The sequence below is a fragment of the Rhineura floridana genome, chromosome 18 (genome assembly GCF_030035675.1).
Source record: "Rhineura floridana isolate rRhiFlo1 chromosome 18, rRhiFlo1.hap2, whole genome shotgun sequence".
In the NCBI taxonomy this organism is placed as follows: domain Eukaryota; kingdom Metazoa; phylum Chordata; class Lepidosauria; order Squamata; family Rhineuridae; genus Rhineura; species Rhineura floridana.
Window position 1 is genome coordinate 27,704,949 of NC_084497.1, and position 25,310 is coordinate 27,730,258.

The 25,310-nt window shown below is 46.2% G+C and overlaps 2 protein-coding genes across 9 annotated transcripts; one reads left to right on the plus strand and one right to left on the minus strand.

Annotated features, from left to right (window-relative positions):
* Positions 1-2,993: 2,993 nt before the first annotated feature.
* On the minus strand, positions 2,994-20,766 carry CCDC27 (coiled-coil domain containing 27). 5 transcript variants are annotated; one of them, XM_061601319.1, is made up of 14 exons: positions 20,715-20,766; positions 19,278-19,375; positions 18,514-18,723; positions 17,505-17,634; positions 15,526-15,657; positions 14,161-14,306; positions 12,371-12,550; positions 10,541-10,774; positions 9,574-9,790; positions 8,207-8,337; positions 7,583-7,660; positions 6,630-6,842; positions 4,806-4,910; positions 2,994-4,530 (listed from the first exon to the last, which is right to left on the minus strand). In XM_061601319.1, the coding sequence occupies exons 3-14, from the start codon at positions 18,673-18,675 to the stop codon at positions 4,405-4,407; spliced, it is 1,854 nt and encodes a 617-aa protein (XP_061457303.1). In that variant the 5' UTR covers positions 18,676-18,723; positions 19,278-19,375; positions 20,715-20,766; the 3' UTR covers positions 2,994-4,404. The 5 variants fall into 5 exon arrangements, with proteins under 5 accessions (XP_061457303.1, XP_061457302.1, XP_061457304.1 ...); XM_061601318.1 differs by lacking the exon at positions 20,715-20,766 and adding an exon at positions 20,506-20,592; XM_061601320.1 differs by lacking the exon at positions 20,715-20,766 and adding an exon at positions 19,822-20,583 and having other exon boundaries at positions 10,541-10,771.
* MRPS16 (mitochondrial ribosomal protein S16) lies at positions 20,438-24,653 on the plus strand. 4 transcript variants are annotated; one of them, XM_061601328.1, is made up of 4 exons: positions 20,438-20,778; positions 21,725-21,749; positions 22,899-23,159; positions 23,851-24,653. In XM_061601328.1, exons 2-4 carry the CDS (start codon positions 21,737-21,739, stop codon positions 23,970-23,972), a joined length of 396 nt encoding a protein of 131 aa, XP_061457312.1. In that variant the 5' UTR covers positions 20,438-20,778; positions 21,725-21,736; the 3' UTR covers positions 23,973-24,653. The 4 variants fall into 4 exon arrangements, with proteins under 4 accessions (XP_061457312.1, XP_061457310.1, XP_061457311.1 ...); XM_061601326.1 differs by having other exon boundaries at positions 20,441-20,778; positions 21,615-21,749; XM_061601327.1 differs by lacking the exon at positions 20,438-20,778 and adding an exon at positions 20,784-20,855 and having other exon boundaries at positions 21,615-21,749.
* The last annotated feature ends 657 nt before the right edge of the window (positions 24,654-25,310 follow it).

Genomic DNA, 25,310 nt, shown 5'->3' on the forward strand with positions numbered 1-25,310 from the left:
CCGGGGGCTGCAGATTGTAGACCAGAGTTCATCGTTCCATGCCACAGAGCGGAAGTTTTCAAACGAGGGTTCTAGAAAACCCTGGCCTTCCTTGGAAGGTTCCTCAATTGTCCTGAGGTTCTTGGGGCTCTCTTGAGGGTTCCTCAACAGGAGACCAGCAATGATGGAACGGTGTAGGTGGCCCACCGCAGCTTTCCTTTCAACGGGCAACCACAGGGAGCCACTGGGTGCACTATTGGGTGCCCATGTGTCCTACTGTACCAGCGTCAGTTCTCTCTTTGATGGAGTCCTCTGTCTGAAGGGCTGTCCAGTCTAAGCCCAGTTTAAAGAGAAAGAACTCTAAGGAGGTAGAGCAGGAGAGGTGTTGATGTTGCCCATGAACAACACCTGGACAACAAATTGAGCAGGCACCCAGGCCGTCCTTTCTCCCCTACAGGAAGATGTATAGCGGTTCCGTTTAAACTGTACTCAGTGGGTTGCCGCTAAAGCTAGACCTACTCAGAGCAGACCCACAGAGGTTAATGGATATGGCAAACTTAGATTCGTTAATTACGATGGGTCTACTCTGAGTAGCACTTAGTTAAATACAATCCAATAGGTTTAACTTTCCAGCTGTTAATATAAATTAGCCAATATGCATGAAACTGAGGTTATCATGCTTTGGACACATAATGAAAAGACATGACTCACTAGAACAGACAATAATGCTGGGAAAAACAGAAGGGAGTGGAAAAAGAGGAAGGCCAAACAAGCAATGGATTGATTCCATAAAGGAAGCCACAGACCTGAACTTACAAGATCTGAACAAGGTGATTTATAACAGATGCTCTTGGAGGTCACTGATTCATAGGGTCGCCATAAGTCGCAATTGACTTGAAGGCACGTAACAACAACATGCATGCAAATCTGTGTCCTCTATCCTGGCGATGCCCATTCTCTTTCTTGATAATGCACAAGTTGTCAGCATGTTCCGTGTTCGTGCAAGGCAATGGGGATGCTCCACAGGCATGTGTGAGTTGGATTTGCACCCTAAAACAGGTACAGGGAGACTCCATGGCTACAGGATTTAATTCAGGGATGGGGAACCTCATGGGGGCTGAATGTGGCCTCCAGCCCTCTCTCTGGCACTTGGGACTCTCCCCAGGCCACACCCCTCATTGGTCCTACTCTGCACCCTCCTTGAGTGCTTTTGCCTGGCTGGACTGTGCCCTCAAACTCTGATCATGTTTATTGCTTGCCTGAAGAATAGAGAGGAGTGGGTGAATAAATTGATATTTGTTGCTCCTCCCACTTCTGCTTCTGGTCCTGCCTGCCACTGGTGGAGACTGCCCACCTGTCAATCACCCCAGTTTTGCCTGTGTGGCTCGAAAACATGCATGGATCTTTTCCCCCATGGTCTGTAGTTTGGATGATAAGATTCCCCCAAAGGTACTTTCAATGCACTATTTTGGAAGTTTATTTGGAGCAATTCTCCACCTAGTTTTTTTTCTTAAAAGAATGCAGCTGCCTACTGGAAGGAGGATTTAATTTGCCAGATATTAGTCTATATCATAAGGCACATCTCTTAGCAAGGCTCTTTCTACAAATACCCCAACACAGGTAATTTTAGAGATGGCATATTTAGCAACCTTTTATGGACAGGGTGTGTTGGGATCTATGTAGATGACGTACAGGTTTTTTCTCTCCACAGAACAGCAGCCCATTGATTTTTGAAAGGTTGCTCACAGGGATCTGAGAGACAGCAGCGACAGCCTGCCTGCCAGCAGCAAGATTCTGCAAGTTTGCAATGACTATAAACTGCTAAGGTCCAATTCATGGTGAATATAATCATGGAACAGAGTAAGCGTGCATTTTATTTATTTTTGTCTTGCTGAACACAGATAATCTGAAAGCAATTAACGACCTGGCCTTCTATCAAGGTTTATTAGATATTAAGGGCCACTGTAAGGCCACTAAGTCCAACCCCCTGCTCAATGCAGGAATCCAACTTAAACCATACCCGAAGGTGGCTGTCCAGCTGCCTCTTGAATGTCTCCAGTGCCGGAGAGCCCACCAACTCCCTAGGTCATTGGTCCCATTGTCACACCGCTCTAACAGTTAGGAAGTTAGTCCTATTCAAAGTAGACTCGCTGAAATTAACTAAGATGACTAACTTGAGCACATTAATTTCAAAGGACTGTGTAGGACTCAGTTGAATACAACCCTAAGAAAATATCTTACTGGAACTGATGGTGTTTCTGGGCAATTCTATACTATGCCATATTGTAGCCCTCGTTCTGTGCATACGGAATTTGCTCCCATAAGGGGTTGTGGTGGGCACCAACCCAGATGGCTTTAAAAGTGGATTCGACAAATTCATGGAAGAAGGCCATCACTGGCTGCACTGGATGGATATAGGCTACCTCCAGATTCATCAAAAGCATGTCTCCCACTTCCAATTACTGGAGAACAGTGGAAGAAACCCACGTCCTGCTTGCAGGTTTCCCAGAAGCACTTGCCTGGCCACTGTGAGGAACAGGATACTGGACTAGACAGGTTTTTGTTTGATCAAGCGGGAGGGCCTGCTAGTTATGTTCCATAATCCACTGTGGTGTAGTTCAAGGGATCCAAAACTGTGGTCCGTGGACCAGCAACAGTCCACGAGCGCCATCCGGGTGGGCAGCAGCGTGTCCACATTAAACATTCCTGTTGATTTTTAACTGTATTTTCATGATGTTTTATCTCTTTTGTTGCATTCTGTGGAATGCAAAGTGTAATATAATAAACTACAAGAAAAGCTGGAATACAAACGCTATTAGAAACCACACCACATCTAGTCCAGCACTTTACAATTGCTACAACAGGTAGGAAAAAAATAATTAAGTGGTGTGCCAAGACCATCAGCAGTTTTCAAGTAGACCACGGGGAGAGAAGTCTGGGGACTGCTGATGTAGTGGCGAGAGGATCCTGCCCTTCCTCCCAATGGAGCGATTTAACCATTAAAACATGTTAAAAACAATTCTAACACCGTATTTAGTAAATGGGGAGGGGGAGATTCATGTATGCCACCTTGAGCTTCTTGGAAGAAAGTTGGGAAATAGATGCCATCTGCTAAATATTTTGAACAGTTGTTTGCTATGCGTTGGGACACCTCTTAAAAGAGGTCACAAAATTTTGCAGGGTGGTTCTCGAGATCAAGGAGGTTTTCGTCCCGTTTGGATACAACCGGGCGCAGTTTTGAATCACGATGGCAGACTGAACCTTTCAAAAGTGCACTGATTCTAACCACCGCTTTCAAATGTGCACAGATTTTGTTTTGCTGCTGTTTCTTAGGATTCCCCAAGCAATGCCAGGTAGGAGACTGCTAATAATAAAAATATTTTGAGAAGCTGCAAGACCATCTCACGGCCAGTTCTTCAAATGTTGTGACAATATGACGTGACTGCTCTGGTGTTAATAGATATTATTAGCATCTTAGTCCATTCGTAGTAGATTTTTTTGTGGAAAGAGAGTAAAAGAGCAGGGATGGAAGGACCCATCAATTTCAGTTCACTCAGTTTTTCATCTTTCCAGTCCCAAATTCAGTTCTCCACATTACTGTAGCAATTGGTGAACTAGCATTGGTGAATTACTATTTTTTAAAATCATCACGAAAATGAATCAGCGTTTTAGTGCAGATTTCTTCTAAAAACACATTTTTGCAAGCAGACTTCCCGAATACATTCCATTTTTGTATGTTTTCACAAATATATTCAGTTTTATGCAACCTTTCCGCTAATATGTTCATTTTTGTAAACACTGGATGGTTGGAAAACTGCACCACCACATTTGGATAAGTCTGAATTTCAAAGGACGTCTGTATTTCAGATCTCATAAGGTTTCGGAAAATGAAAATTTGATAATTTGCCTTTTAAACGCAAACACAATTGAGTTTCTCCCTATCCCTACCTGTGAGTGAACAAAGGAGTTGGTTGTACAACCAGCTTTTAGCCTTGTGGTATGTCCATGACATTTCACTGGACGAGGTACTTCTGAAGTCTCAGCCTGGCTGTCCTTCCTGTCTCCCCAGCAGACGACTCTGCCAACGCTGGGGAAAGAACTTGCTCACCTCGCCAACTGAGAAGCGGAGTGCGCCCAGAAGGACGACATGATCTCAGTCCTCTGGGAGGAGGTGAAGGCCACGCAGAAGCAGCTGGATGTGTTTTGGTTTTCATATTGTTTCAGAAAGTGCGAAGGTTCGCCTTTTAAATGCCAACGGAATCTAATTGCTCCCCCATCCTTAAGCAAGGAGCAGAGTGGATCAAAGAGAAAAGCTAAATGTTAAGGAGCAATCATTTAATTGGAGTTAGGAAAAGGAATATAAAAGATGTCCATGAACAGATGCAGTTTACGAGAGTGTGAAGAGAGACTTCTGGTTTCAAGTCCCTACTTGCTTGCGCTCTTTTTCTTATGAGGAGTTGGAGTGGAAGATTCAGAGGCAGTCAGGGATGGGACTTTCACCCCTTTCTGTTTCAGCAACTGGTGAAAGTCGAGACGGTCTGTTATTATTTTCTGGAAAACATGGAAGGGCTGCCTGTTATTTATTTATTTATTTATTAAATTAATTAGTCACCCATCTGGCTGGTTGTCCAGCCTCTCTGGGCGACGTACAAAATAAAACATACAATTACATTAAAAATCTCAACAATAATAAAACCTAACCCACCACAAAAGCCTGTCTGAAGAGCCAGGTTGTTAGAAATGGCAGCAGCCGTTCTGCACCCCACATCCCACTCTCCCGCACGTGACCACAGTGGTATGCGCAACCTCCATGGAAGTGACTTTACCTGCAAGGCCTCCAAAACCTCGTCGTCAGAGATTTCAGCTTGGGGTGATTTGGTGCCCGGAGTACTGTAGGTGGCCTGAATTATTTTGCTTCGAAATCTTTCAAACTTTCAATGATTAAAAAAAAAAGGAGGGGAAAAAGGAAGTGAAGAGTGTTTTAGTTCAAAGGCAAGATGACGATGTCCTTAGAATCAAAGAGGGGGACTTTGCAAAGAGACAGGGGGCGCTTCCAGACAACCTGTTTATTGGACAGTCATCCCGATACATTTTCACAAAGTTTGCAAGGAGGTCTCCAGCTTACTGAGCATTCATTCTGGTTTGTTTGTGGTTACTTTCCAGTGAAAAGACTCCTCTTCCCCCCTCCACTTTCCCCATGGAAGCAGGTTTGTTGCACAAAAGTGCCAAATCCACCTTAATTGCACAATCTGAATTTACCGGCATGTGAACAAATCCCTGCCACAAAAACAGCAGCGTTCTAGAAGCTGTCGGGGTTTTCTGTCATTGCCACTGGTTCGAGATATTCAAAATGTTTCATGCTGCTTCCTGTCTCTTCATCCCATGTCGGGGGATGAGATTTCCAACGCATGGTGGGCTGATCTCTTGCCCGCAGATAACGTTTGTGTCTGTGGCATTGGAAGAAGCATGCTTGACAACACCCAAAGCTAGAAAACGCTTATTCAGAGGTGGTAGAATGTTGCTCTTTTTGACCCGTCCCCGGCCATTTTTCTATGAAAAATTATGGGGGTGTTTTTACTACCCTTATCCGCTAACATTGGCTGGAGTAGTAAATACACCCCAATGAATTTCTGGGACATTTTGTGCCTTAGTTGGTTTTTTTGTTTCCAGAAGGAAAATGGTAAGTGGTAACTGGCTGAAATCTGGGGGTGTTGTGCAGGTCACAATTTGTGAGAATGTCCTAAAAAAAGCTACACTGCAGATCTACTTACGTGCAATTGAAAAGTGCACTGGGGTTTGTGCCACAAGTCTGGATGAAGGTTTTAAAGAGGACTAGAAACTTAAAATCTGTTTTACAGAGCATCAGCTTTGCGTGCAAGATGGTACCAGATTCAATCACTGCCATCTCCAGGTAGAACTGAGAGTGTCCCCAGCCTGAAACCCTGAAGAGACGCTGCCAGTCAGTGTAGACAACACTCAGCTAGATAAGACCAATGGTCTGACTCAGCTTCCTGCCTTTGTTTTAATATTGGCCTGAATCTAACTAAGTCCTACTCGGAGTAAAGACATCAAAATTAATGAACCTAAGTTGCCCACTAACTTCAATGTCTACTCTGAGTAGGACTAATATTGGCTGCAACCAACAGTATTTTTACATTGCTGTAACCAGGGTTGGAAAGATCTGACAATTTCAGTTCTCTCACTTTCTCACTGTTCCAATCTTAGTTCTCCGCATTTCTACAGCAATTTGCATTTTTTTTGTGTAAAAAAGACCCTCATGAAAATCCTCCAGCATTTTAGTGTGAATTTCTCCTAATAAACATTTCGCAGGCAATTTTCACTAATGTACACAATTTTGCAAGTGCTTTCTCCTAATGTAATGCATTTTTGTATAGTTTCACTAATATGCACCTTTTGTAAACATGGTTTGGGTGGCAGACTGCATTGCAAAACACGAATACATTTGAATTCCAAAGGGTGGCTCAGTTTCGGTTCTCGTATTGTTTCGGAAAATGCAAATTTGATAGATTCAGCTTGAAATGAGGACTGAATCAAGCTTCTCACACGTCCCTAGCTGTAACCCACCCTGGTGAAGGGTGGCTGAGAAATCCAACCATTAATATGTTCCTATGAGCGGCGGGGAGGATTACCCTGGCACTGACGCTCTCTAGAATGACTCTTGTTTGCTGCTCTGCCCGCTGCAAGATCTCCAGTTGCCTCTGCAGCTCGTTCTGCCGGCTCAGCTGGTTCCCAATGTGGTGCTGGTTCACCACCAGCTCGGCCTGGAGCCGGTTGACGTTACTCTGCAAGTCGTCAATCAGCTGGCTCTTTTCAGAGAGTCTGAATTCTAGGTCAGAGACATCCTGAGTAGCAGAAGAAAAAGAAAGGATCCGAGGTAAGGAGAAAGAAGAAATTTGATTTTGTTTGCATTTTAATGAGCAACTACCCAATACCCACTTCTTGAACCACTGCTTAAACTGAGTTATCCTTCGAGAATTCACAACTCTCCGAACTTTGCTCCAACCAAATAATGTGTACAAAAGTGCGTAAATTAGGGAAGTTGTGGGCCATGCTTGCTGGGACTGAAGGGTGTCATAGTTCAGCAACATCTGGAATCCCAAAGGTCCCCACCACTGTGTTAGGGGAAACTCCAAAGTGGGACAGCGGGTGACAGTCACAGAACAGCTGCCGTGAGAGCATGGTGCATCCCCAAATGGCAAGTAGTTGTGCCTGCCTCATCCTTCATAAGGGTGACAGTGGTAGAGATGTGAAAGACCAGGGAGAAAAAAATACTAAGTTGTGGATTAAAGCCGCTGGTGATGACCCAGAGTCCCGAGCCTGAATCCGCTTGGAGGGCAGCCAGGACAGAAACAAGCATTACATTTTTTGAAAAATAGAAATACGATGGCTTCCATGTCAGCACAAAGAGGAACCGAGCGGGGAGAGCCAACAGTCTCTCGGGTGCTGTGGATTTTTGTGGGGATCCTAACCAAGACCTTCTGCGGATGCTGTAAGGAGTGCTGGCAGGCACATGGGCACCCCTTTGGTGATCCCCAATTAGAACGTAGGAGACTGCCGTGGCCGGCATGGAGAAGGAACTCGCCTGCCGGAGCTTGTAATTCTCTCTCTCAATGAAGCCCATCATTTCTTCATGTTTCCTCTCCTCTCGCAGGTTGCAAAACTAAAAGGAAAAAGGCAAGAATGACAATACTGACTCTGACCATCTAGCTCAGTATTGCCTACACTGACTGGCAGTAGGTCCCCAGGAATTCCCAAAAGTAACCACAGATAAAAGAGAAAAAGCAGGGGGTGGCTAGCATCCAAAAGAGAAACCAAAAAAGGGGTCAAAGACCAAGATGCATCTTGGTCTTTGACGCCTTTTTTGGTTTCCCCAGGAATTCAGGCAGCAAGCATTCCCAGCCCTACCTGGAGATGCCAGGGATGGAATCTGCTCTGCCACACAGCAAGCTGCCTTATACCGAGTCAGATCACCGGTCCATCTAGCTCAGTGTTGTGCACACTGGCAGGCAGCAGCCTTCCAAGTGACGTTTGTTTTTTTAGCTCTAACTAGAGATGCCCAGTGGGGAACTGGGCACCCTCTGCACAGAGAGCAGATGTGCCACTGAGGTAGAGCCCCTCCCCGCCACCTCATGCCCTCAGATATAAGGGTGCACTGCTTCAAAACAGAAATCAGCCTTCCCCACAACCCAAACTCCTGGGGAAGCACCTTATTAGACATGGCTTCCAGCTGATCTCCTCGCTCTCTCAGCTCCTTCTGCAACAATTCCCGCTCCGCGTGAGCTTTCCGGAGCTGGGATGCCTCAAAAGACAGCTGTCTTTGCAAGGAAGAAATTGCACCTGGAGAAACGAGAGGAAAGCTGTGAATGTGACCAAAGCCCTCCACCCACTATGGCATCACCACCTCCCTCCCCTTCACCTTCTCAAAACCTTTTCCCCTAGCGCCAGCGCTCTGTCAATACAAGAGGGGCCTGCAACTCAATGTGGCAGTGGATCTTCGCCTTCCTGCAGGTGTGCTCTTGTACTGTCCAACAGACAGCCATGCTCAGGTCCATTCCATTTCCCATCTCCAAGTTTTGTTTGTCTATTCCGACTGACACTTAGCAGTCCATGCTTGCTGAGCATGGTTCAGCCCTCACTGGGCATAGGATTTTGAAATGACCGTTTTGTACTTCTACCAACTTCAGGTCTCTCCTGAGCATGTTCCTATTTATTATGTATTTATTACTGGCATTTGTTAGTCGCTTTTTCCCCACAGCAGAACTCAAAGCGACTTACAACAAGAAAGCAAAAACACAATAATTGAAATAACTTATAACAAGAGCAAACAACTGCAAAACTATTTCAAACAAAATAATACAACCGTAATCAACAAAAAATAGCAAATATTACAATACAAGAATTAATACCACACTATAAATATAACATATATTGTTACGTATGTTCCTATCCTCCTCTTGTTTCTGAATGGCCTCACTTTAGCTCCAATACAGTTGGCACTTACCACCCGAGTATGGTACTAGAGTGAGAGACTTTTGGTTCCCCAAGAGACAGACTGGGGGGCATGACTCCTCCCTCAGTGTAGAGAGATAAAGAGGAATTACTGAGAGAGAGGTGTGAACTTTTTTGTTTTCACTGAGGGAGAGGGGGGCAAGAACAGATGAAGATACAGCTGTAGGAAAAGCTCCACAGCGTTTGGTGCTTCTCAGAGGAACAAAGTCAGGAATGGACAGGGAAGGAAAAGGGTGACGATGCATGCGACTGAACACTGGCAGGCTAAGTAAGAGCTGCAACCTCAGTCCCTAGGGAGCCAGAGGGAGGGAGCAGCAACAGAGGCCAGTCCAGGAGAAGGAAGAGGGAGAAACCTGAGCACAAGAAGGTAGAAGAAACCCACAGGAGGATCCTGTGATGAACTGGGCTCCTGAGTTCTGAGAACAAAGGGCTCGCCCCGCCTGCTCCGGAAGTCAAGAGTGACCTGGTATTCTGTGGAACCTCAAGCGGGTGGGTTAGGGAGACCATCCCACTATGAAGCATAACATACATTTCCATACAGCCATCTCCGCTTTCCTATGGTACCTGTAGCAATGTCATAATCATTTTTCACGTTCTCCAATTCGTCATACAGCTCGTCATTCATCCTCTGGAACTCGAGGAGCTTGCATACAATCAGCTCCGACTCTGACTCTTCCACTCCTTCTGGCTCCACTTCTCCTTCGTAAGCCTCCCTCGACCCACTTTCGGTCCGCGTCTCGTCCTCGCCCTCCAATCGCCCCTTTTCCTGTATTTCGATGTACTGCGAAGACAGCGAGAAGAAAGGTTTGGGATGCTGAAGCAGGGACGCAGGAGAAACTCAATTTGAATGAGAAACAACTTAAGTCACACTTCTCAAACCAAGACACGAATCAAAACACAGGGCTTTATCCAATGACAGCCTTACTTAAGAGTAGACCTGTTGAAATTAATGGACCTGATTAGCTTATTTCCATTCATTTCAGTTGGTCTACTCTGAGTAAAATTTAGTTGGATACAAATAGAGATGGGCAAGAATTTCAATTCAGTTCACATCTCAAGTCAAATCTATGCAGCGATCCTTCGATATTTGAACTTATTCGAATTTTGCAATGCAGATGCCCAACCAAGCAATGTTTACCCAAAAGGCAAATGTGAGGAGAGAATGTGCATAAAAATGAACATATGTGAAAGTAACATGGACAAATGCGTACGTTAGTCAAAACTGTACAAAAAAAGTATAAAGAGAAATTCACACTAAAATGCTAGATAATTTTCATGAGGATTTTTAAAAAAAACGTTTTTTGTAAAATTTCTGCAGAAATGTGGAGCGCTGAATTTAAGATAGGAAAAATGAGAAGCCGAGTGAATCCAAACTGACAGATCCTTCCATGCCTAATTTCTGCAAATCTTTGGATTCCTCAAAGCCTGGAGAGTTCCGCTTTTTCAATGGTTTGCCTAAGAAGTTCAGCACTTGGAGAATAAATTTGCTATTTGGAATGTTAAGAATTTGTCCCAGTGGGTCTTTGCTCACCTCCTTTTCAAGCTGTTCCAGTTTCTCCTGGTCCTGCACCAGCGTCTTGTTCAGGAGCACCACCTTGGAGTCCAGGAGTTTATCCGAATGGGTCAGCTCCAGTTTCAAGCGCTCAATCTCCTGCCGGAACTCTTCCGGGATGCTCTTTTGCTGCATAACCACCGGCAGCGAGACCCCTCGCCTGCGCGGGCTTGGATCGCTCAATTCTGATGACACTTTTTCTTCCTCAGTCTTCTAAAAAAAAAGGGGTGGGGAGATTCGGGAGTGAGGAGGGCGCTGAAGATGGAAACTGAGGATTCTGCCCTTCTGCAACATTGGAAAACGTCGTCAGAACATGGAAGGTTAGAGAAAATATGGCCTACTGTGGCAATGAAAATATTAAATTATTATAGGAGACCACACACTGACTAATCCAATAGATTCATGGAAAGATGGTCTACAATTGTTAAATTGTGGGGTTTTTTTAAATGTGCTTTTAAATTTGTATATTTGTTCTTAATGTTTTTAATTGTTGTAAACCGCCCAGAGAGCTTCGGCTATGGGGCGGTATACAAATGTAATAAATAATAATAATAATAATAATAATAATAATAATAATAATAATAATAATAATAATAATAATAATAATAATAATACACAGGAACTGTGGCGTCCCTGCTTGACCAGGCGTTTACCTCAGCAGGCAACACCTTCTGTCATTTTCCAAGTAATGCTGCCATCAGGACCTTTACCTCAGGTCCAATACTTGTTCTCCTTAGGATGCGAGGACGTGTATTCATCTTACCGTTTCATCTATATTACTTTCCCTCTTGGAGCCCTCAAGCGACAGGCGTGAGGTAGCGAAGACAACAGTGTATTTAAACTTTCACAACTGAAAGGTATTAACACGATCAGAAGCCGCTTTACCCTCCTCCCAGCACATATATTTCCGTTACTAGGTTTTACTAATTACAGTATGTTAACTGCTAAGTATTCCCTCCTACATTCCTAGATGGTTTGCTTTGATGTGTTTTACATTCTTTAGCTTTTAAGATGTTTCAGGATGCTTTTCGTATTTTTGTTTGCCGTCCTGGGCTCCTTCTGGGAGGAAGGACAGGATATAAATTTAATAAATAAATACTCAAGTCCTAGACCCTGTCTCTTTTCATCTAAACCTTCAACTGCCACAGATCCGAACCTGAACCCTAAGTATTCCTTTTCTCACCGCAACCACTCACCTCTAAACATATCACACTCCTCCCCCTCTCTCAGCCAATCATGTTTTTACAGGTAGTGGGAGAAGCCCTTAGCAAAAGGTTAAAAATGGAAATTTTTATAATACACCCATGGGGACACATAGCCATCTGTTCCAGTATATGTATATGGACTGCCTTCAAGTCAACTCCGACTTATGGCGACCCTACGAAGAGGGTTTTCATGGCAAGCGGTATTCAGAGGGGGTTTACCATTGCCGCCCTCTGAGGCTGAGAGGCAGTCACTGGCCCAAGGTCACCCAGTGAGCTTTGTGGCTGTGTGGGGATTCGAACCCTGGTCTCCCAAGTCGTAGTCCAACACTCTAACCACTACGCCACACTGGCTCTCAACCTTACTCAGACTAGACCCATTGAAATTAATGGATGTGACTAACTCAGATTCATTCATTTCAATGGGTCTTCTCTCAGCAGGACTAGCATGGGACACAACCCTCAGTCGTGCTCCGCCTAACCCTCCTCGCAGGATTGTCGTGAGGATAAGATGCAGAGCTGGAGAGAACCACCTACACCCCCTTGGGCTCCTCGGAGGACAGGTGGGGTAGAAACTGAGTGAGTAAATAAATAGGATCTGGCCCACCTTCTTGGCAGCGCCCTCCACCGGGACGAGAATCCCCTCCTGCTGGAGACAGTCCAGCCGCTTCTGCATGGCCTCCAGCTCCTCCCGGAGGACTGAGATCACGTCGTCCTTCCGGGCGCACTCCACTTCGCAGCTGGCAAGATGGAACAGCTCCTCCGCCAGCTTTTGGAGAGTCGTGTCCTGGGGAGGCACGAAGAACAGCCAGGCTGAGACGGCAGAGACACCTCCTCCAAGTGGAAGGCCAACGCTGGTTCTAAAACTAACCCCTTTGCTCACTCACAGGTAGGGACGGGGAAGGAATTTGGTTCCGTCTGCGCTGGAAGTGGAATCTATCAAATCCACACTTCCCTAAACAACATGGGACCTGACACACAGCCGCCCTTCGAAATCTGGACTTATCTGAATTTTGTGACACAGCCGTCCAACCACAGCTTGCCCAAAGGCATTGATTGGGGGAAAGTGTGCGTAAAAATGAATGTATCAGTGAAAATAACAGGCAAAATCTACATTTTATTAGGGGAACTTGCTTGCAAGAAAATGTGCGTTAGCCAAAACGGCTAACTGTGAACAAAAATGTGTTCGTTAGGAGAGATTCCCACTAAAATGAGAATTTTTTTTAAAAAAAACATTGCAAATTGCTGCAGAAATGTGGAGGACCGTGTTTGAGATGGGAAAAGTGAGGAACTGGGAAAACCGAAATTGACAGGTCTTTCCATCCCACTCACAGGTAGCCTCCCAGGAACGTTTTATGGCAAGGGTGAGGAGACAAAATGCGGCCCTCCAGGCCTCTCTTTCACAGAATCATAGAACAGTAGAGTTGGAAGGGGCCTATAAGGCCATCAAGTCTAACCCCCTGCTCAGTGCAGGAATCCAAAGCAAAGCAAATGTTAAACCAGTGTCTACTAAATGCTTGCTAATCAGAGTGGCAGCCTGCAATTAAATACAGGATTTCTCCTCCTATTCCCATTGAAATTAACAGATGTAACTCAGATTCATTCATTTCAATGGGTCTTCACTTAGTGGGACTAGCATGGGACACAACCCTCAGTCTCTCTCCGCCTAATCTTCCTCACAGGATTGTTGTGAGGATAACACTCCATGCCCTCCTTGAGTGTTTTGGAATGTGCCTCTTGCTTGCCTTGACAGAGGACGGAGATAATGTGTGCTCATATCCTAGAAACCCGAATATATTTGCATGACTGGAATGTTGCCTACTGTACAAAGGGAAAGAGAGTTCCCTCAGTTGCTCCACCTACTTTTCACCTGGCCACGCCCACACTTGGCATTTGGCCCCTGGAAGGTTTCCCGCAAGGAAATGTGGCCCTTGGGCTAAAAAGGTCGCCCACTTCTGTTGCACTGGGTAGGTGGGTGGGTGGGAGATGGTCATCCCCATAAGTACAAGACAGACAGTGTTTGCCTATCTAGTCCAGTATTGCTGACACTGACTGGCAGCAATTCTCCAGGATCTCAGCCAGAGATCTTTCCCATCACCTGTACGTTTCGGAGCCCAATTCGAAGCGCTGGCCATGGCCTATGAAATCCTGTACGGCTCAGGACCCCAATGTCTTTTGGAGTGCCTCTCCCGATGGTGAACCTACTCAGATCCTTTGATCATCATCTGGGCCCCCTCCCCCATCCACGTGCCTCATTGGAGGAGATTCCCGATACCAGGAAGTGCCCCGTGAGAAGCATGCCCAAAAGCAGTGGCTGCTTGCCCCGGGCTAGTGGCTAACTACCTCGTAAGCATCTTCCACTTCTCTGCCAAGGTGCTTTGATGCCCATGTCCTTACCTTTTCTTGCAGCATTGTGATGTACCATGGAAGTTTGCCCCCCACGTGGGTTTGGCTTTTTGTTAGGGAAGCGTCCCTACAGCCTTCCGTGAAGCTTTTCCACTTAGGTAATCTGGACAAGCTCTGAGTAGATGCAGCCGGACAATCTGTTCACCGGGGGCGGGGGGGGGGAGAGAAAAAAAAGACTTTCAAGCTAGCAGGTGCAATTCTGCCAGCCTACCTGCACTGTTTCCATACCCAGCTGGCTGTTCTTCATAATGAATAACTGCAACTTTACGACCTAATGCCTGAGCTTGCCTTTTTCCTCCTCCCTCCTCCCTCCTTTTTTCCTTTTGTGTTATGCCTTTCAGACTGTAAATTTGAGTATAGGGATGGTCTTTCTCCAGATCTTGAAAACTGCCTTCTTGGCTGAAGAGCGAGATAAAAATGCTGTAAAACCAGGGTTAAGCCTGGGTGCCCTCTACATGTTGCTGGACTCCAACTCCCATCAGCCCCGGCTGGTATAGCCAACAGCTAGGGACTCCAGGAAGTTGAGATCCCTGGAGATCACCAAGCTGGCTACCTCTGCTTTAAATAAATAATAAATCTCTAATGCCACCATGCAGCAGCATCTGAACACCTTACATGAGGTGTTTCCCCTCCAAGTTTAGGACTATGTAGGTCATAACCAGCTAGGGATATGCTAGAATTCTGCACAATTTGGACTTGGTACCGAATTTCCCATTGATTCACTTATTCTCTGCTGTTGCAGGTCGGATTTTTATGCAGCAATTTTCGGCAGCTGTTTTTGAAAACCCAGGATGCTGGACTAGACGGAGATTTTTGGTCTGCATCAGCAGAGCGCTTATGTTCTTAAGAGTGAATGCTCTCTCCCTCCTTGGACAGCTCCCAGCAGAACATCTGCTTTGCATGCAGAAGGTCCCAGGCTCAGTCCTTGGCATCACCAGGCAGGGCTGGGAATGTCCCCTATCTAAAATGCTGGAGAGTCACCGCCAGTCAGTGTAGACAATACTGAGCCAAATGGACCAAAGGTTTGTATAAGGCAAGCTTCCTGTGTTCCTATCAACCACACCTGCACAACCTGTACGTGACTGAATCCCACCCGAACAGAGCGACAGTCTGAAAAAAGCACAGGGCGCTGTGCGCAACGATAAGAGATATTTGAATAATACATTGTCATTCTGACTGGGGGACTATTTCAGGTATATGAGGCAGCACCAAATTAGAGGACCGGAAGGGTACTATAGAGATCATCTGGCTCAACTCGCCTGAACAGAGGAGGGTCACAGCAGCTGAAACAAAACCGTTGTACTTTGGGGGGGGGGAATATGTCTGGAAACCAGTTAGTCAGACAAAGACACTCACATCGGAGGTAACTCTTCGAATCCAAGAGTTCTGTTCTCTGAAAGACTGAGTTCCAATCTTCCAAAGACAGCTGAGACGACAGACTTATGGTGCTGATGTTACTGGGCAGGTGGAATTTTGCGGCGCGACTTTCTGCAAGCAGGAGAAAGTAGGAGACTGTCAGGTGGGTCTCCGATGCACACAACAAGTGGAAAACGCCAACAAGCGAGGCACATTTGTTTATTATTTAAGACTATTTCTGTATCACTTTATACACAAACTATCTCTAAAAAGTGCACAGCTAATTTAAAAACAGAAACGTTTAAAAAGTACACAATAAAACCAGTATTTATTTATTTATTACATTTATACCCTGCCTTTCTTTTCATGACAGAAACCCAAGGCGGCTTACATATGGTTCCCAGGCGGTCTGCCATCCAGGCACTGGCCAGACCTGACCCTGCTTAGTTTCAAACATAAATTGCTTAATAAATGTATACCGATATCAGTACCCCTCCTCCTTCTGGTACACCTCCCCACTCAATACCTCTCCGATTCCTAGCTCCCACTCAGGGCTGAAACAAACTCACAGGCCACCCCGAAATCTCTCACAACTAAGGCGGTCCCCTGGACCCAATGACCTCTTCCTAGTCTCACATCACTAGAATAGCCAAAAATTGAGCAGGGTGGCACCCCTACCCTTGTAACTCCTCCAAGGGACGACTCAAAGGAACAGTCCCCTTTGGAGTAGCCCCTTTAGTGGACACCAGCAACAGCCTGCCACCCATGGCAGGGCTTGCTTGTATGGGCAGGCATCAAAGCTGCCCACAGCTGCGATGTTTCTAATACATCTGCCCCCTTTAGGATGATTTCACAGGTAGCTTTATTATTATTTTTTATTTATTTATACCCCGCCCTTTTTCCAAACTGGAACTCAAGGCGGCTTCCAGATAAAAATAAGTACGTATCATTAAGAACCTATAAAAATATAAAACATGTAAACATATAAAATCAGCATTAAAACAGGATTAAACTATTAAGATGTTAAAACCAATTAGATATACTCTTAAAATACTGCAACCCAGTTTAGGAGCATACAAGTAAAACAATAACATAGAGCATCCTCATCAGTCACTACCCTTAAAGCCTTCAGTTCCAAAGGCCTGCCGGAAGAAAAAAGTCTTTAGCTGTCGGTGGAAGGACTGCACAGAGGAGACCATTCTTGCCTCCCTAGGGAGGGAGTTCCAGAGCCTAGGGGCAGCCACTGAAAAGGCCACCTCTAAAGGGACTGCAAAGCCAGAGCCCCCAGGACTGCCCCTCCAGAGGTAGTAGTGGGTGTGGCTAGAGAGTATCTAGCCTGGGGAGAGTCCCAAGGGCCAGAAAGAGAGGCTTGGAGGGTCACATTTGGCCTGTGGCATGAGGTTCCCCACCCTTGCTCTAGAGGGAAGCAATTCAGCCTGTTGGTCCATCTAGGTCATGGATGGGGAACTGGTGGCTTCCCATATGTTTATTTATTTATTTCATTTATTTAACAAAATGCACATACCATGCAGCTGCAAAAAAAAAAATCTTTAAGTGGCTTGCAAAAATATGAGACTGATCAGTTCAAAAAAACCAAGCAATTAAAAACATTGCAAAGATAATGAAAATGAACAGCAAGCTTAAAAAATATTGGATAGGCTTGCCTGAACAAAAATTAGCACGGTGACAGCACCTGCCAGGTGTCAATAGGCAGGGAGTTCCAAAGTGCAAATACTGCTTCAGTAAAAGAATGATTTCTTACAAGTGCGGAATGGGTATTATGTGACACCTGTAATGGTGTCAGTTCTGAAGATCAAAGGGGTTGAGTGGGCACATGGGGGGTAAAGCGATCCCACAAGCTGTTGAACTTTCACTCCCATCACCCCTGGATGGGCTGATGGGAGTTCTAGAACAAATCCTCTGGAGGGCCGTCAGTTGGGGAAGGCTGTCCTCTCCAGCCTCTTCCTCACGAGCCTTACCGAGGTGAGATGTCGAAGTAGCTCTGTGGCTGTACTTCGGGCATCCAGGACGCATAAGGAAGGAATTCCGCAGTTCGTCCACCTCGGGCGTGTAGCCAGCTCCCAAAGCACGCGCCGCTTGATCTTTAGCCTGGGTAAGGGGAGGAATTGGGGATGCACACTGGATGAGAAAGTTTGACCTGCAAGGTGTGATTCATAACTGCTTCTCATGAACATCAAAACATGCTTTACCCCATGTAGACTACTGGTTTACGAGACAATGCTACGTCTTGCCAGAGAGACTGTTACTTTTAATTGAGTTTTGTCCTTTAATTCGTTTAGGTTTTACATTAATTTCTGCAGGTTTGCATGTATTCATTTTATTTTATCCCATTTTCCTTTCCTTGGCTGGAGGTAGTCAAGTGGGAGGAATGGATAGTCATTGGTCAGGAATTCTGGAACTCAGGTGCAGGGACAAGGGAGAAATTCGATTCACTTTGCATCTGAAGCCGATGTACACTTCCCAAAACAATATGCGAATCGAAACACAGTCACCCTTCCAAATCCACACTCATCTGGAGTTTTCAGTGCAGCTCTTCTGCCAAACACTGTTTCTAAAAATGCATACGTAAGGGGAAAAGGTGCACAAAAATGAATACATTCATGAAAATAACATGCAAAAATGCACGATGCTAGGAGAAATTGCTTGCAAAAATGTGTTCGTTCTTCAACACTTCATACATAAATGTGTTTACTAGAACTATGCATCAAAACGCTGAAGAATTTCCATGCAGATTTTCTTAAAACAAAAAATTGTGAATTGCTGAAAAACTGGATTTAAGATGGGAAACAATGAGAAACAGAGAGAACTGAAATGGCCAGATCCTTCCATCCCTAGCCTGCCCACACCACATTGGCGAACTCTGCTGTAACTGCATCACGCACCGAGCAGACCAGGTTGGACTAAATGACCTCCCGGATCCCTTCCAACTTTGTGCTCTGGTTCTATATGTCGAAGTGCTTTGCCTACCTGCTTCTCGTAGTACTGCCTGACTGCTTGACCTGCTTTGCTGGGCCTCGTTTTGCCACTGGCTGGAGGAGTCCACACAGGATTATTTTGCTGCTGTTTCTGGCTGCCTATCTCCTGCAATTCATTGAAGCCCTTCCTCATCAAGGTGGCCTGTTTCTCCATGGCTGTGAGAGCTCAGCTACTGCTGTTATAACAAAGAATGAAATGGCCCTGCAGGGGTGAAAAGCCCACTGTAAGAAAAACAGACTTTCTCTTATTGTCAGATGTAGGGATAGGACTGAGTTAAGGACTGAGCATTGAGCAGGGGGTTGGACTTGATGGCCTTATAGGCCCCTTCCAACTCTACTATTCTATTCTAAGACTGTAAGCCTATGCACTTTTTATCTGGGAGTATGCCCTCACCCTACCAACTGAACATAATGGGACATAATTCTGAATAAACATGCATAGTATCATAAGGACAGAAACTGGAACACTGGGAAATAGCACTTGGCAAAGGAACATAAGAACATTGTAAGATCCTGTCTGCTGGATCAGGCCAGTGGCCCATCTCATCCAGCATTTCGTTCTCACAGTGGCCAACCAGATGCCCTTATGGGAAGCTACAAGCAGGACTTGAGTGCAAGACCACTCTCTCCGCTTGTGATTCCCAGCAACTGGTATTCAGAGGCTTACTGACTCTGACAATGGAGGTAGAACATAGCCATCATAGCTAGTGGCCATTCATAGCTTTGTTTAAACTCACTAAACACAATCCGACTTACCTCTAAAACACAGGTAGGGATGCGGTGTAAACTTATTTATTTCCGAGCTGCAAGGTTTAATTGCTAGATGCATCCAACAGACGTTTTTGTTGATCACTCTGCAAAGACATATTGTAATTGGTGGGTCTGTGAGTGAATGAGGTCCCACATCCTTTGTATAAAAAGCAATTTTTATCCGGTGTGTTCTAATAACATAACATAGAAAGAAAAATGATAAAATTACAGACTGCCTTCTAACAAGTGGTAGCATTTTTTTAGGGGGGGGGAATAAACAAGGCAGAGGGCCTTTTCAGTTGTGGCTCCCCATCTGTGAAATGCTCTCCTCAGTGAGGTCCGCTTGGCGCCTTCACTGACACCTTTTCTGCGCCAGGTAATGACTTATTCTATGGAATTCAAACTGTAATCCAAAATATAACAAAGAAACAAAATAAAAACACAAAAAAACCATACAGCATCTAGCACAGCACATCACAACTGCTACAACAGGCACACACACAAAAAACCATTACGTTGCTCCACCAAGATCCTCACGAATGACCCCTACCTGAAATGCTGGAGAGCGGCTCCCAGTCACTGTGGACAACACTAAACTAGGTGGACAAATGATCTCAGTATAAGGCTGTCTCTTTGTAAACACCTCTTAATTTAGAACAGTGAGGACTGGGATCTTGCTTTCCTTTAAGGGAAGGGGCCACAGCTCAGTGGGAGGGCAGCTGCTTTGCATGCACAAGGTCCCTCCCAGTTTCAACCCCTGGCATCTCCAGGCAGGGCTGAGACCCTGTAGCCCTGAAGAGCTGCTGCCAGCCAGTGTAGGCAGCCTGCATTCCTATGGCCAGTACCAGCCACCTGCCAATCTCTTCCCAGCTGCCATTCTTTCTAGGTAGACATTTGGGGGATTGCAAACTGAGGATTGCAAAGCCAGACATCATCATCATTACTCTTGTTATTAAATCCACCCAAGAGTCGTCAGTGCAGACGTCTCAGCTGGCAAGGCACGACTGCGCAGTGAACGCCACCCGTTGGCGGCATTGGGAGCGCGCATAAAGAAACAAACGGGGCGTGGTCTCCACGCGCGGTGGGCGTGGTTAAGGGGCGTGGCCAAGAGGCAGAGGGGGCCTCCCTCTTTCTGGGTGTGTCATATTCAGGCTTCTTCTCTCGTTCTTCGCTCCGCGACCCTCCTCGCTTTCCCCCACCCCTCACGGGGCCATGGGCTGCCCCCTCCCCTCACCGGCTCTGCCGCCGCCCAAGCGCCCAGCCCAGCCAAGCGTGGTTTCCCCGCCTGCGAGGCCTAAGGCGGTTGCTCAGCAACGCGGGGAAACAACGCTGAGGGGACGACTACAGCTTCCGTCGCCTTTCGCGACGCGCACGTCGTGAGCCTCGCGCTCTGATTGGCCAGCGCCTCTACGCTAAGGTCAAGGAACACGCCTCCTCTCTCACCCACTGGGCGCATGCGCAGGGGCTGCCCCGGCTTGTTCACGTGGTTTCCGACCTCCAGGAGTTTGTAAGTAAATGCAGAGGGGAGCCGCTTTATATTGCTTCGGTAAATGGCAGTCAGGGACTCAGGGAGAGATTCAGCAGGTACAGCTGCCACTGCCTTCGTCGCTGTTCGCCACTGCGGGGAGAAGGTGCACCTGGTGAACTGCAGCCTTGCCTGTCCAGAATGGCGGACGCTGCACCTGTTGAATTTGGAGGGCTGCCTGCCCACTCGCCCAACAGCTCCTGCGACTAGCTAACGCTGCACCTGTTGAATTTGGAGGGCTGCCTTCCCAGCACCTCCTCCAGTCTAGGGAAAACCTACACCCGTTGAATCTGACACATTGGGGCAACTTTTGATATTTGGTGTTAAATCGCCACAGTGGGTCGCCAGGTCTGTTGCTCCAAAGGGCAGGACTCGAATCCATGGGTGGAAATGGTAAAGGAGTAGCTTTCGGAGAGGCTTCCTTCCGGTATAAACCGTGTGGGGATGAAACAAGCCTGCTTTGGAAAGTGATGGTCTCTCCTTGCCTGCAGACCTGGGAGCCATCTGTCAGATATGTGGTAGCAACAGCTGGGAACCATTACACAGAACCATGTGGACTAGAACCTGCCTTTACTTTGAGGGGAAGGGCCATAGCTCTGTGGCTGAGCATCTGCTTTGCATGCCAATGGTTCCAGGTTCAATCAGTATAGACAACACGGAGCTAGGTGGACCACTGGTTTGACACAGTGTGAGGCAGCTTCCTGCGTTCCTAGATTTGGAATAACTGAAGCATGGATCACAAGATTTCTGTGTTCTAATACCCCTGGACATCTTCTACTTTCCATCTCTCATTCACCCTCTCTTGCTTATTTTTACAGTTGCAGAGATGTTGGGCTCCTGGTTCCTCGCTTAATAACGTTTTTTCTTAAAACGAATGTTAATAAAAGTTGGGATCTGATTTCTTACCTTAGTTTCTCTTTATCCTCAGCAAGCAGACATCATGGTTCAGCTGGGTAAGTGGGACTGATAATGCTTTGCCCTTGCATAATAAAGTAACCACATTTGAAACAGGAACATAACCAGTAAGAAAACCAGGCTGGATCTGACCCATCTAGTCCAGAGTCCTGTTCTCACAGTGGCCATCCAGGTGCCCATTGTGGGAAGCCCTAAAGCTGAACCTGAGCGCAAGAGCACTCTCCCCAGCAATTGTATTGAAAGGCGTACTGCCTCCAACAGTGGAGGGTGAACATAGCCATTGTGGCTTGGAGTCATTCATAGCCATATCCTCCATGAATTTGTCTACCCTCCTCCCTTAAAGCTATGGACTGTATGATGAATAAGAGCATCAGAAGAGCTCTGCGTGATCCGGCCAAAGGCTCATCTAGTCAAGTCTCCTGTTCTCACTGTGGCTGACCAGATGCCCATTTACGGGCAAGACCTGAGGGCAAGAGCCCTCTCCCCATTTGTGATTCCCAGCAACTGGTGTTCTGAAAATGGAGGAAGAATCTAGCCAAGGTGGCTAGTAGCCAGGGACAGCCTATCCTTCATGAATAATTTATTATTATTATTATTATTATTATTATTATTATTATTATTAAGTTTATTTATATCCCGCATTTTCCACAAATATACGTGCTCAAAGTGGTTCACACAAATAATCCAATGCAATTGCACAGCACATAATAAAGAATATAATCACTAAATTAAGAAAATAAATAACATAAATGAGCATAAAGCTCAACAACAAAGCCAAGGCAAAAATATTTAAAAACTAACCCCCAAGCTGATACAAAAATCTCCCCCAAACCCCCACAGCTCAACCCAAAGGGCCAGAAAGTTCTCCGAAAGAAGCTGCGTTTGAAGTCCTCCAGGGCTGGAGGGGTGGGGCAAAGCAGGTAGAAACAGCCTCCCCTGATGGCAAAGCGAGTCTCTCCCTTTGGAAGGCTGGAAAGTGGGGCAAGGCAGGTGGAAATTTGCCCAATCTATCTATTTATCTAGTAATTGATTGACTGATATATTCCCGCCCAGCAGGAGCCCAGGGCAGCAAGCTTTTAAAGCCATGTAAGTTGGTGGCCATCGCTACCTCTTCTTTAACAGAACAGTGAATCTTCAGAAAATGCAGGGTTGCCATTAATGTTGCCTTTGCACGGTCTCCCCTCCAGGGCACCTCCTGCTGAAAAACTACCACAACCTGCGCATTGTCATCCGTTTTGCCCTTGGCGGCTGCACCAACAGGCCTTATTTCCGGATTGTGGCTGCACACAACAAGCGAGCTCGGGACGGCAAGTACCTGGAGCAGCTTGGCTGCTATGACCCTCTCCCTAATGACCACGACGAAAAAATAGTTGGCTTGAACGTTGAGCGGCTGAAATACTGGATTGCCAACGGAGCCCATCTCACCATGCCTGTCGAAAAACTTCTGGGTAATCTGACCCATTTTCCTTCTTTTAGAAAAAAAAATCTTACTCCTATTTTGTTGTTGTTGCTAACTGTATTTAATTATCTAGATTCATATGCCGCTTGTCCACCAAAGCAGTTTATAAATTTTTCAAATACAGGGTTGTATCTGATGCTTTCGCTGCTCAGTCAATGAACGTGGCTAACATAGGTTCATTAATTCTAATGTGTCTACTCTGTGTAGGAATTGTACAACTGGTATTCAGAGGGATACTCTCCATTAGTAAAGGCACAGCGTGGCTATCATGGCTAGTAGCCACGCTTCACATCCAAAGTGTTTTTGCGTGGTTGGAAGGAGTCTTTGAACTCTGATCAGTCCTCGTTCTTGCCTGGATGGGGGGGGGGTGCATGTGGAAATTAGCCCACGCTTCAGTCTGGGGTCCTCAGATGTTGCTGGACTAAGACTCCCATCATCCTTGGCCATTAAGCGGGCTGGGGTTGATGGGAGTCGTAGTCTGACGACGTCTGGGTTAACAAACTAAACTAGCCTGCTGTACAAAGGTAAAATTCACATTTGTGCTGCCCACTTTGGCCTCTGGCCCCCACCCACCCCAGCACGTGGCCTTTGGAAGGTTGTCCAGAAAAGAATCTAGCCCTCAGGTTGAAAAAGTGCAAACAGTGAAAACCTTTTGTCTTTCTCCCCACGCCATCCCCCAGGGCTTTCTGGATTTTTCCCCCTGCATCCCATGACCATCACCAATGCCGAACGAGAAAAGAGAAAGCAAGCCCGGGAGGCTGCAACAGCCACTCAGGAAGAAAGTGTGGCTGAGAATCAATAAAGAGCAAAGTGCGTGGACAAAGTGGGGACTCTCGCTGCCAGCTCAAAGGGCAGCAGCCGGAAGAAGTGGAAGAACTGTCTGCTGTGCCAGGGAAGCAAACTCTGCACCATTACAGAGCCAGGGGAGGGGGAATGCATGGTCCTCTAGATCTTGTTGGAACCCATCGACCCCGCCCAGGAAGGCCGGGGATGATGGAAGATGGAGGCCAACATCATCTGGAAGGCTAGTTTCTTGCCCATTTCAAAGTGGTGTTGTAGCACCCAATGCAAGAGGCATCCTCCCCCACAAGGGAGGGGAGCTTGCGGTCTGTTAGGTGTTACTGGACTACAACTCCCATCATCCCTGACATTTGGCTGTGCCAGCAGTTGTGAGTCTGTCAACATTTAGCCAACCGTGGGTTTCCTACTTCTGTCTTAAAAATTCAGCCCTTTTCACTTGGCTGCATTTAGAAAGTCCTTAATAGCATCTCTGCCCGCAAGACGTGGGGAGAGTACCGTCTTTGGGAAAAGGTTTGTCTTAGACGGCTTTGCCAGAGACATGACAATAGACTGATGGGACGGAAGGGTTGTTTCTCTGTGCCAGCCTGTGGGTTGATCTACCTTCCCCCCCCCCCAAAAAAGAGGCACAACATTCAGCTCCCCTGTAATCAAAAAATTAAAGTTTCCACCCTTTTGCTTGCAAGTTGTATTTTTGAATGTGTGGCCATGCCTCAAACTGGGCAGCTGCTGGTTAAAAAAAAAAGAGGCTGAGTAACAGGTGTATTATTTTATGAAGTGCCTTTCAGCTGAGTCTTACGGCACTTTACAAACAACCAAAGCTAGAAAAAAATCCAGGTAAAGATTTGTTGTTTTGCTTTCAAACCGAAGGCAGAGACCTTTCCATTCAGCTGTAAAAGCTTGTGAAACAATGTCTTTCTGTTTCTTATAGTGGGCACCTATCTCAAGAGGGACGGTGTTCCACAAAACGGGCAGCCCCCTCTGACAGCCCTGCTCCGAGTTCCTGCGGAGGTGGCTTCTTCCCGACTGCAAGGAGAAACTCTCCTGTGGAATGCAGTGACCGACTGGTTATATATACAGAAAACCTTGTAGTGTACGTAGTTTATGCTGCAACATAGTGATTTCTCCCCAGCACCAGAGGGCTTGACAAAAAGTAAAAATGAAAAAAAAAATCAATAAAAGGTTGCCCTCCGTTTGCATACTGCTTTATAATGTTAGTTCTAATTGAAATCAATGGATCTAAGTTGTGCCCACTGATTTCAATGGGTCGACTCAGAGTAGGACTAACAATGGATAAGACCTGTGGATGCCACCACACACTTACTGGTAAGGCTGTGCGGCT